Raw genomic sequence first — 12,229 nt, forward strand, 5'->3', positions numbered from 1 at the left:
AACCAGAGGGGCAGCTCTAGATCTCTTAGCCCCTGGTGATGCTGGAGTGTGAGCAGGATTTAAACATAAGGGAACATAGTGCTCTAGTGTTTTTGATATTCACTTGTCTCCATAAGAATTGGTGAAATCCTGTTATCCTACTGAACCAGGGAGACTTGTGGTAAGCTTGTAGGACAGCTGGGCAAGGGCATGAGTGATCTGCACCTCTGAGTAAGAAACCCACCCTTCTCTGTGAGCCTGACTTTCAACAAAATATGCCCAGATGTGTGCTGTGAAACTGTTCTAATGTGGTATAAACCAGCACTGCTCTGCAAGTCAAGGCAAGGAATTCAGGTATGTGCTACCCTCTGCTGTCCTCCTMCTGCTATTTCTCCTTTTCTCCCTCCTCCTCCTCGCCCTCCGTCCTTTGCTAATGAGGCATCATCCTCCTTCACATCAGAAGATGCAGTGCCTGTCTAGGTATGGCAGCACTGTGATGATTCAATTTGTTTAAAACTAAGTAGAGCAGATGTCCCCTGTATCTTGGTAGGATGGGAGGACAGACAGAGCAAGCAGTGACCATTCCTTAATCAGGGACAAYCTGGAGCTTCTCATTAAAACCAGAATGGTTTTACACGTTGCAAAGGAAAACCCAAGGTCCATGTCTGCTGAAGTGAACTGTCTTCTACTTAAAAATGAAGCCCTTTGGCCAAAAAGGCCAAAACCTTCACCTTTGGCCAGGTGAAGGCTTTTCCCTTTAGTATGTGTAAGTGTGGAAAAGTTGAGTGAGCAAAATTATAATTGTATGTAAATTCCTAACTGATCAGTGTAAGAGGGAAGTACTTGTGAATTTATGGAGTGTGCGAATAATGTTTGGAAAATAAGTTGGGAGTATGTGCTCGATTTGTGGAGAAACCACCGAGCACCTGGCCTTGTGCAACTCCAAAGTAAATGAGCAGATGTCTCTGAGTGTGTGATTCTTGACTCATTGATTCATAATCCTACACTTGTGCCATCCCTCCCACCTCATTACTCACATCTACCTGAGAGTTCCCATATGAGAGCTGTGTTCTGACCTGCAAAGTGCCAAAAATCCTTCTGCAAGTCACTGAAAACTGCCTGACATCATCAGGGTTAATCTGAGGTGTTATCAATACAGCTCTTGTCTTTATTAACAACCCTTGACCCTTCAGAGGAGAAAACAAGACAGGAGATGAATGCCAGCTTTGTTCCTTGGATGCCCATGTTGAATACTTATCAATGCAGACATTATTTATCACAGGAAGAAAAACCAGGGCATAATTCCTTCCTAATGAGCCATGTTCAAATGACTCTAGATAAAATCTGAAGTGTGGAGTTCATTTCTCTGAAATGAGCTGTTAAGCACAGTTGCTGAGCTGTGCTGTCTCCCCAGGGAAGCTCTGCGTCACTGCCTCTCCTTGGAGTCTGGGTTTCACAGGGAGCTTGAGCAAACTTGTCTTCAGGAGTGCTAACAGAAACTTTTGAGTGCCTGCAATAATCTGTATCACTCTCTCAAGCAGAAAGCCCTCRTGAAACAGAAGGTAGACATGTTGCTATTGTTGCTATGTGTCTTGGTCTCAGACTGGGAGGTTTGGTAAATACGTGTGTTTTTTCTTGAATCAGGCCCAAGAGGAACATATAGTCTGGTACAGACTGAACAGTGGAAACCCTACAATCATTCTGGGATGCTTCATGATCTCTAGAGATTCAGCTTTGGCTTCTGTAGGTCCTCAAGAGCTGCAGAAAGGCAAGTTTCTTTGTTGCACCATGAAGAGGGATCATGATTCATACCCTAGTCCTGCAGTTAAATTTCCTGGATGCCCCTGGGGAAGGGAATCCCCATGAGATGTGGGTATCCTTCCATTAAATGCTGCAGCTGATACCTGTCAACAACACAACTTTACACAGGGCAAAGGAAGTCTCCTAAAAAAGGAGACAACCTAAAAAATCATGTGTTTTTCCCCCATGGAGTGTATAGTGAGTGCTGGGTTCCTTGCCTCAGAGCTATAACCCCCAGCTGTGTCCATGCAGTGGTAGAGCTTCAGGGTCTTGGTTCTGGAGTACAGACTTCACATAAGGTGAAACTTGGATGCTTCTCTCTCATGAATCTGGACTTAAATACACTCCAACCTTAGATTTAACTGATCTTTTGGAGATCCAGCTCTCATGAGTTGAGCAATGCCAGTTCTAGAGAACTGATGCAAACTGTGAGATCCTGTAAGATCTACCAGCAGAGGACAGAGCAGGTCAGAGGCAAAGGTGCTGCAGATAAAAGGTGGATCTGTATTTATACTGCACAATAGGATGCTTGTCCATCACCAGCTATTGCTGTAGTTCACATAGTGAAAAATAACATATCACCATCTTGATACAAAATACCCACAAACCCAAAATCTCTCACTCCCAGCCACCAAGGGCTGCAGAAATTACTGCAACTCGCCTATATCAGTTCTCATTTATAAACAGAGTTCACATACAAATGCAACTTGYATCACCCTTCTGGAGGGAGGGGAAAAAGGTTAATATCCAGCCAGAACAATGTAGAGAATGATATTTCTATGTATTTACTGAAGCAGTTGTTGTGTTCTTTCCAAGATAAGCAAATGAATAACAAATGGTAGAAGATACTGAGAAACTGAATCTGTATTCATGACATTTTATTATGGATGACCCAGGCACAGCTTCATGTTTGAAGCTGAGTTTTGCATTTCAAGCAGGGAGCCAATCTCTTTGCTATGTAGAAGGGTACCCCTTCTCCTTCAGCTGCCATATGCATCTACCAACTGCTACACATATCTTCTGAGAGCCCACAGACAAATCTCTTAATTAGGTGATGCATTTAAAATGAATACAAAAAACAGCAATTTTCAGAATTGTCATGCCTTTCTCAGATTATATATACACCTTTAGCCAAGTTTTAGTCAAGTTTCTTTAGCCTATATTTTAGCCTTGAAAAATGAGATACATAGCGTCATTCTGGGTGTGGGCCTCGCTGTCTGCTTGCCTTCTTCAGAGTAGTTTTTTAATATCACTTTGACAGAATAGAGAAGTGCTCAAAGATACTACCAAGGTCCTTTAAGTTCAGTGAAAAGAGGTGATTGGAGAGAAAAGATACAGCTGAGTCATGACCTAACCTTTACTAGACATGAGAGAAAATAAAGCCCCCATACTGTAAATCTAAAGAAAACTTTCCTTGATCTGCTGCTCGCACAAATTATGAGTTTTTCTCCCAAGTGGTTTCAAGCCCAGACATTGTTTATTTATGCTAAAACCATCAGAGAAACTTGAGATCTGGGAGGGGGATTTTTTCTTCKTTTTAAAGAAACACTGAAGATTCATTCATCCCATTATTCATCCCAGCAAAACCGTCCCTGTAGGCACGGCCTGGAAAGGAACATCCWCTTGAGACACTTGCTCAGCCTGCCCTTTCTTTTGGCTCTCGGTGGGAGGATGATGAGGCTGCACTCAGTAGAGGTGGCCCCTACCTCCATTATTGCCCACAGCCACAGTTCAGAGATACTTAAGCATTTTCCCTAAGCTTTCCTCATGATTTCTCTGTTCTGGGAGGACAAGGATGGAGGGTGTCTACCACCATCATTATTTCCCCCCCTAAATAATTATCTATCATTTTTCCTGTCTTTGTCACATGTTTCATATTTCTGCTTCATCTTAAGTGAGGTGGGGGGCTCAAGAGCTCCTTCTCTTGAGCTATGTTGTGACCTCACTCTCAGTCTAAGCCCTCAGGAATTTCTCTGCCTCTTGCTACTGCAGGATCTCCACCAAAATGTCTTGTGTATCATTGACATCCCTATCTGCTCCTCCCTGACCTCTCTTGATCAGGTCCCTGCAAACTCACTTCCCTTTTACTAGGATGTYTCTTAGCTGTGTTATGTCCTATCCAGTGGTGATTGCTGGATGAAGGACCACACTTTCAAAGCAGATTAGGCTGAGCAAGGGTGATCAAGGCCAGTAGATGTGAGCCGGTAGAGTCTGTAAATCATCACAAAGGTGATAAGAGGTGGAAGCCAAAGACATTCCTCATTGCCACGGTAACCCAGAGCTCCATACCACACCAGAGGAGGCAGAATGCTCTGTGCTACATGCATCTGCTTGGACTTCAGGGGATCTGGGGTGTTGGAGACCCTGGCCATCCTGACCTTCGTGTTTTGCAGCTGCTCAGGTAAAAGACCAGCATGGAGGGTTAATAGGAGACCTTGATGAGGTTTCCAAGGGTGAATGGAGCACCTCTGAGCTGCTGGAGAATTGGTGATATGAGCCACTCCACACACCATGTGGAGTCAAGAGAGATGGGAACATGGCCTAGCTTGGCTCTGAGATCTGTTCAAGGCAGAGAACAGGTCGGATAAAACATTGCTGCCAGGCAGACCCTCATCAGCTTACACTGCTCCCTCAATGGGGCAGAACAAGCCCTTTATTGTGCCACCCCGTCAGCTTTGTCTTTGAAGACCTCCTGTGTTGGCTGTTTTGTCTAAAGYAGGTTGCCCCTGTATTTCTGATGTGAACCTGAGAGCTACCCTTCTACTTTCTTCCTAGGACAGCCAGATCATCCTTTTGGGGACAGCTTCCCATGGAGTAGAACAGACGAGATGCTAACAAGAGACTTGGAGAAAGCAAACATATCCAGCTGGGAACATCAAAGTGGTGAGAAAASATGTGTGAATCTCCCCTGCAGGGCTGACCCATGCTATCCTATTTCCTGAGGTAAGGAGTTTCCCCATTCAACCAATGTCTAGGGCTTGCTGAAGGGAGCCTGTCAGCACTGCCCATAAGCCAACAGACCGGACAGAGGACATGGCTTCCTAGTTCAGTCACACCCAACACAAGTGCAGGTGGTCTAGTCTGGCACTCTGTGGTCTCCATCATCTCCTTTTACCACTGCATCAGTTTTTGCTACCTGTTCCTACAGCTTCTGGCTTTTCTCTATTCTTTCCTCCAAATCCATTTACAGTTTGGTCCTGAGCCCAATCAGACTCCATGTAGGATCCCAGCTTGCCCCACTAGCTCACAAACCTTTCCCCTCTCCTTAGCTCCAGGTCTATTTTTCGCAATGCCCTGAAGTTCTTGAAATGTGCCCACTTCCTGTCTCTCTCTGGCTTAGGCAATGTCTTCATCCATGCAGAGAGCAGCTTGTTTTCACTGCCATGCAGCCCCATTGAGATGGAGGTGCCCAATCCCACCTACCACTGGTTCCATGACAAGGAAGGTACGGTGCCAGCTCCTTACCTCTCAGATGCACAGTTAGATGCAAGCAGCTGTGATGGGCTCTGCATCTGCAGGGCAAGAGAGGAGTAGGAAGGGAAACATCCATCCAAGGAAGGCATAGGTCTGCCTTCCTTCAAATTCAAATTTTTGAATGGTTCTTTTGGCAGATAGAAAAATCTCTGGCAGAGGGGAGTGGGGCAGAGATTTTTTTTTCTTTCCCCTACCCCTAAATGACTTTTCAGAGAAGGAAGATCAGCTTTGGGAGTCTTTGTGGAGTCCCACAAGAGCACTGAGCGGATGGGATCTGGGCCAGCCCACCCCAGGGTCTGGGCTAGCTCAGCACAGGGCAGCCAGTTCCTGGAGTTCATCCTTAATCCTTCTGCCCCCCCGCACTAGACTCTGGGAGTCTCAAAGTCAGCAATCAAGGACATCTCCTCTTCAAACAGTTCCAAGCAAGTCAAAGTGGAAACTACTCCTGCACCATCTCCTACATGGAACACGGGCTCTCTGTGTCCCAAACGTTTCACTACAGCGTGCTTGGTGAGTCTAACTCTGTGCAAACAAGCAGGAGGGACAATCCAGTGGGGACTGAAAGGATGGATAGACCAAGGGATGAGGAGAGCAGCAAGGTCAAGTTCTGCTCTCTGGATGTGGGAGTTCTCTGTTACTCTTTCCAAGGGGAAGAACCAGGTACGTCTTAGAACTTTTTTCCACAGGCTACCACATACTTGGAGGCCTGGAGACCGTGTTGCTCTTCCAGAGCAAGCGCTGCGAGGAAAAGTGGACCAAGAGATTTCTGTGGATTCTGCAAGATAGCCTGAGCCATTTGGCAGCTGAGCAGCACTGCAAATTTGAGCTCATAGGAGCCTCCTGCTTCCCCACACTAAATGAGCCTTTGCRCAAGGTCTTTGTTGAAGTCCAGCTGCAAGGTAGAGCTACAGGCAGTAGCACCATGGCAGAGGAATGATGGAGGGAGTGGGGAGCAGTGAGCACCACTTGCACATTGAGGTTATGCTCAGAGAGGGAGAAGGGCAACAGGATAGGGCTGAAACAGTGATGGTGAAAGTTAGGGGCTCGTGAAAGGCAGGGCCATCAAAAGGCTCATTTGATCTCCATTTTCCAGTGTCCTTCTTTGGGCCCCATTGGGATGAGCGCTGCATCTCTCAGGACCAGGAGAAGGTCACAGACTGCTACCACAGAGTAGTGGAGCAAAACATCTGGCAGGTGAGCCTTGGGGCCTGCACACTCCCGAAGGAGGGAACAGGACACAGGATGTCTGTGTCCGTGTGGGCATCTGCATGTGGCAGGAAGCACTGTCCTCCCAGCCGGGATGTGGCAGCCCAAGCATCCTCACCAGTGCTGGCATGAAGAGGACAATTTAGTTTTTCAATCTCCCTACAGTCTTAACTCCCCTCGAGGATCCTAGCATTGCATGCCAGACACTTGTGCACCTTCAACCTTTTCTACCCTGCCCAGGTCCAGCTTGCCATGAACAACTTCTTCAAAGATCACAAGTTCATCCACGTCTCTGGAGCTGATGTTCCCCACGTCATTTTTACCAACGATTTTGTCGGCTTCCTGGAGACTAAGCACTGCCTTGGGGGCTACGGACAGACCAAGCAGCTGCAAAGATGCCTCGACTGCTGCAGTGAGCCAGGAATCTACAGTCCTTTTGCCCCCTTCTGCTTCTCTTCTCTGCTTGTCTCTTCCTCTTACCTGCCTGGCTCTGCTTTTGGGTCCCTTCAGCAGTCCTTGCTGTCCTCCCCATGCATGCCCAGCTTAGACAATGCAGTGCATGGGCAATTCTGAGCCCTTGAGTGTCAGGGCTCAATTTTCCTGACTCTTGGTTGAATACACCCTTACCAAGAAGCCAGTGCTTTTGCTCAGAGTGGCTTTTCTATGTGTCCTCTCCTCAGTTGTATGTCCACCAGGGACGTTCAGCCCTCCTAAGGACAGTCAGTGCTCCCCATGCCCTGTTGGAACCTACAGCCTCACCTACGGCATGGCATGGTGCATTCCATGCAAAGAAGGCCTGGTCACCAGGACAGCAGGCACCAGCTCCATGGAAAACTGTGTGGAAGAAGAGGCTAAACAGGGTATGCAGATCATCTGCTGTTGCAGCAAGGCAGGGAAGGGATTGAGGGGCTCTGACCTGAGCGTGCACTAAGTAGGACCCCCGAAGATCTTCCCCAAAAACATCTTATGCATATGCTAGCTATGGCAACTTCTATAACCCTTGAGGACACTGTCCCATCACCATCCTTGAAGAGATCACGGCTTTCTCTGTCCTCCACAGGACAGAGCCTGGTCTTCCCAACAGCAGGCCAGTGCCAAGGAATGTGATCRCTCTCTCCACCGTAGTGTCCCTGACTAGCCTTGAGCCCTCACAACCTCATTGCTAGGTGTAATAAAGGCCCTGAACCCACCACCCCTGCTAGCTCTAGGGCTGGAGAGCACTAGCACTAGTTTTATCTCAAGGGCTTGTAGCAGTGAACTTATCCGAGCATCTCTCCATGCATTTCTCTTTCCTCAGCTGCCTCCACTGCAAGCAGGATCCCAGTCCTGACTCTCAGCATCGTGATACCACTACTAGTCATCATCCTTCTTCTCTTCCTGTGAGTCTAGGAGGGCTTGAGCTTCTTTCCCCTGAATGAGGGACTTCCAGGGCAGTTAATTGGTACTGGGCCCCTAGTTCTGTATAGGGAGTCACCCTCCTTGGAAAAGGAGACCCTGAGCCCAACACTCTGACACTGTCATGCCAGAGCACGGGTGCAGCATGACAAGAGAGGACAACCCTTGGCAATAGTTTGTGTAACTATATGGAGCTATGATCCTGGGAACCTTGGCCCCGACAGCTGGGGCTAGGTAGCTCCTGAGCTCTGGTGCTGCTTCCCAGCACTCTGTTCCTTTTTACTATGAGTTTTTGTCTCTCTGTAGCAGTTATTATTGCTATTGGACCCATCAAGAGCACCCACTGTTATCTCCAAAAGCTTCCAAGAGAATAGAAACCACCAAGATGATGGAGATGATGAAAAAATTCTTTAGATTCTCTAAGGAGAGCACCCATGATGGACCTGCTGCTGCAACTGCCAATGTCACCAATTCCCTGGGCCCCAGTGCGTCTCAGAAGGCTGATACGGAGTAAATGCATGAAGTTTCCTCCCTTACAACAACCTCTTATTTAGCTGATGCAACCAAGAAGAAATCTCCTGTACCATCAGTGTCAGATATAAGGGATACATTCTGAGAGTCCCACAGCCGTGAAGGGAGAGCATCCCTCCAGCCAYCACTGTTCATTTTGTGCGTGTCCTTAACCAACCCCACGCTTGCTGAAGGATCCAGCAATGATGAAGAGGGACACTCTGCTCCACCACCTCTCAGTTTTCCTTCCCAAACAGCTCTGACTTCCTTTTTCTACAAAGACTGGCCTCTATTTGCATATCTCTGCAGTCATGGAAGCAGGAAACACAGAGGGACTTGGGAGTAATGCAGAAAGAACCCATCATACTGGTTGAACCAACTGTTTCACTGTAAGTCATGGCAGGCATCTTTCCCCAGGCAGGGAGTTGGTCTTGCATTAAATAAAAACTCAGATCGCTTCTGATATGACTTTTTTTACACACTCCCAAAAGAACAGCCCCTAGACAGAGCTTAAGTCAGAGCATTTGCTGGGCTCAAGATGGTAGGATGGGGCAGAAGAAAGCTCCCCATCAAACCTCTCTGCTTTCAGAGCCGGGCTTTGCAATGGGAGGGACACTGGGACCTAGAAAGGATTCCTGCCTTTGTAGCCTCAAGGAGGGATTTACCATCTTTGCCTTAAAATTTTTTTGAGCCCAGCAGTTGCTGAAAAGCCATGAGAGGGCAGCAACGCAGTGCGATCTGCTCAGTCCCAGCACAGAGCTGCCTGGTCTGGGCAGTAGGTGCTTCCTCGCAGATCTGAGCAGGGATGGGCTTCAGATTCCAAATCCAAGTAAGAGAAGGGTCTGGCTCTGCCTCTTGGAGGGCAGGAAGCACACTTGGAGCAGTGCATTGAGTCTGATCCAGTGGCTGCGTTTACTTGGGTAGTCTCAGAAGCACTATACTGTCCTAAGAGACTTCTTCAGCCTCTTTGCTAAGGTTCAGAGGAGAAAATAGCTTGCAGAGCTGAATTTCCACCAATGGCCAGCCAAGCAAAAAAAAGGAACTATGCTAGAGGAGATGGGGGAGAAGAGGCAGAGAAGGTGTCAGGTCTATGTGAAGCTTAAGGTTGGTGGAGATGGCTGGAAGCATACTCAAGTGGAAAACCACAGCCACAAAGATCAGGCCCTAAGGAGACCTCCTACATCCCAGTGGCAGATAATGAGATTGCTTGTTGGTATGGGCTGGGATAAGGAGGCAGCTGCTGCCCATTGTAGCTCCACAGACAGCTCAGAGGGAGCAGATTCCTCCTGATTAATCTTGAGACAAGTATAATTAGAGAGTCTGTGGTGGGCAGGAGTTATGGCTGTCTCCTTGGGCTGTGTGAGCTGTGCTGCAGATTCAGCGGGAAAAGTGAGTGGGCTCCTGACATCAGGGTATTTTGCCTCTGCAGTCAAGAACAGGCCACAAGAAAGGTTCTTCACTCCCAGCACCCTCTGGCAGCAGAGACCCAGCAGGACCTGGTTCCTCCAGGAGGCTGCAAATAACTGGAACATGGAGTGAATGCAGCAGGGCAGGTAACCTGGTGATAAGCAGATGATATCCTGTCAGTGACACTGCTGCAGATGGGCAGATGTGTCTAGCATGTGTCTTTCTGATCACTCAGGAGTCTCTTCTAGTTCATTATATTTTGAATATTATTTTCTGCAATGTGTTGGAGTTTAATGCCCAGCTGCTTTTCCAGTGTTGCAGCTCCACAGGAACATGAAAAAAAAAATAGATTTAATTGTGAATTATGTAAGCTTCAGTATTTTGGGGATGTAGGTGCCTAGACTTTTCCATTCATTGGAATCTAAGAGAAAGACCAGGTTTCTGGATGCAGCGAAGGGCTTATTGGTGTGCAGTAGTAACTCAGGGAGTGGCAGCAGCATAATCACTTGCAATCATCTGCTCACAGTGCTACTTAACCAAAATGAAATATTTGGGAGTAATCACCTTGCAAATATTGTCTTATTAACTTTGGCTTTTCTGTAGCCTAAAGGATCTTCTCTGAAATCCTTGAAGGGTGATTCTGTGGACAAGTGTCCATCTAAGAGAAACTTTTCAGAAGTAACTTGGGAACCAAAGTTTCAGCTTTCAAARGCTTGTCAGTAATTCCTATTATTAAAAAAAAAATAAAAACCAAGATTTTTTTACTAGAAAATATCTGAAATCCAACTAGAACAATGTGATGAACTTTAATTATGAGAAAGTGAAAGGGAAAATTTTGATTTTCCAGAATCAAAAGTAAAAACATATAGGATGAGTAGACCCTCAACCTCTAAGTTGCGTTGTGAGGGCCTCTATATCATAGTGGACTTTTCTACTGGTGATCTCAGCTTCTTGCTATTTTTTCATCCTGTTAATAAGTCAGGACAGCTGAGTGAGTGAGAGTAGGACCTAAAGTCACATTCAGAACAGAATATGTCGTCTTTTAGGTGCTCTTACCTCCTTGATGCAAAATGAGACCTTCACTGATCCCAYGCAGCAGGGCAAGGGAGGACCAGAGGAGTAAAGCAGTGCAGAGTTGGGTCTTAGAGTGTGTATCAGTTTCCACGGAAACCTTCCTTTCTGCTTGCTCACAACTATCACTGAAATCTTCTTCCTGCAGCAGGGCAGCCCTGCCTTGGACTGGACGTCCCTGGCTGGGGGGCTGACCAGGGTGTGAGCATCTCACTGCCCTTGGCTCTCTCTGGCACAAGTGATGTCAGAAAGATCCCTCTAGAGAGAATGCTCATCCATCCCTGTGCCCGACTCGCAGGCCCACTGTTTTTAATGACATGGAGAGATCTCCAAGGAACTAAGGTCATGAGAGTGTCCTTTCACCCGCCACTAGGACCCCGGGCTCATGCCCGACTCCTTTGGCAGCTCTCCTGTGCCTGGGATGTGTCCCAGGAGGCTGCACAGCAGCTCCTATAACCTGCTCTCTTTTGGGCCTGCCACTCATGTCCACAGAGCTGAGCTGTCAAAGAAACAACAAAGACTCCATCTGGTGCTGACCCCCTCTCACAGGATGGGTGGATTTAAAGGTGGAAAGCAAAGGTCTGGCTTTTGATAATCATATACAAAGATAAGGCAGACTCCAAACCAATTAGAGTATTTTATTACTTGTTATCCTCTCAGKTTTTTTTGCATAAACACACATTACAGTTCTTCCAATTATTTAAATCCCTGTTTCAAGTTATTTTCTCCTATTTTATTTGTGTATCTGCTCAAACACTTAGACAACAGCACATTACTGATTTTAACAGTACTATTACTCCACTTGAACCATTTCTTTTGCTATTGATACCCGGGGTAAAACAATCTACTGACTGACCTTTATGGCCTTTGTGACCTTTTTTTCACTTGCACTCCAGAAATTCATCTTGGATTGCTGAATAAAACCACTTCCAAAACTTATTTGATCACTGTAACTACTTGTTATACCATTAGAATAAATTTCCTTAATGAAGGAAAAAAACATGGGAGGGAAATACCACAGCTGCCATTGTTGGTGACAGTTTATATTAAGCTTCTTATTGCAAGTTAACTGCAAGTTCAGTTTACAATTTGCAGTTCCTGCATCTTCTTGTGTAATCTTAGTCTTAATAGGCCCCTCTTTGAGCTTTAAGGATTGTCCTTTTCTGTCCTTTTCAGCTAGAAGTGCAAAATCCCATGGAGATGTAAACACATTGGGAATAGTCTTATATTAATTCACTGCAGCTCCAGGATAATCTTGGATTTTAACAATCCACTGCACAGCAGTGCCCCTGTTCAAGGCAATCTCAGGAAATAYGATGCCCATCTTATTTGATCTTGGATTTAATCAGTTCCAAAATTGGACAAAAAAAAATCTGGCACAGCTCTC

The 12,229-nt window shown here is 46.5% G+C and overlaps 1 protein-coding gene across 3 annotated transcripts; it reads left to right on the forward strand.

Annotated features, from left to right (window-relative positions):
- On the forward strand, positions 1-8,599 carry LOC112960261. Of its 3 annotated transcripts, XM_026054483.1 has the most exons (12): positions 1-160; positions 263-333; positions 1,624-1,747; positions 4,555-4,662; positions 5,120-5,224; positions 5,620-5,763; positions 5,940-6,152; positions 6,347-6,447; positions 6,700-6,871; positions 7,140-7,319; positions 7,757-7,838; positions 8,161-8,599. In XM_026054483.1, exons 2-12 carry the CDS (start codon positions 286-288, stop codon positions 8,366-8,368), a joined length of 1,485 nt encoding a protein of 494 aa, XP_025910268.1. In that variant the 5' UTR covers positions 1-160; positions 263-285; the 3' UTR covers positions 8,369-8,599. The 3 variants fall into 3 exon arrangements, with proteins under 3 accessions (XP_025910268.1, XP_025910267.1, XP_025910269.1); XM_026054482.1 differs by having other exon boundaries at positions 1-333; XM_026054484.1 differs by having other exon boundaries at positions 1-333; positions 8,164-8,599.
- The last annotated feature ends 3,630 nt before the right edge of the window (positions 8,600-12,229 follow it).

Source organism: Nothoprocta perdicaria, unplaced genomic scaffold, assembly GCF_003342845.1.
Source record: "Nothoprocta perdicaria isolate Ctin4 unplaced genomic scaffold, notPer1 scaffold_121, whole genome shotgun sequence".
Lineage (NCBI taxonomy): Eukaryota > Metazoa > Chordata > Aves > Tinamiformes > Tinamidae > Nothoprocta > Nothoprocta perdicaria.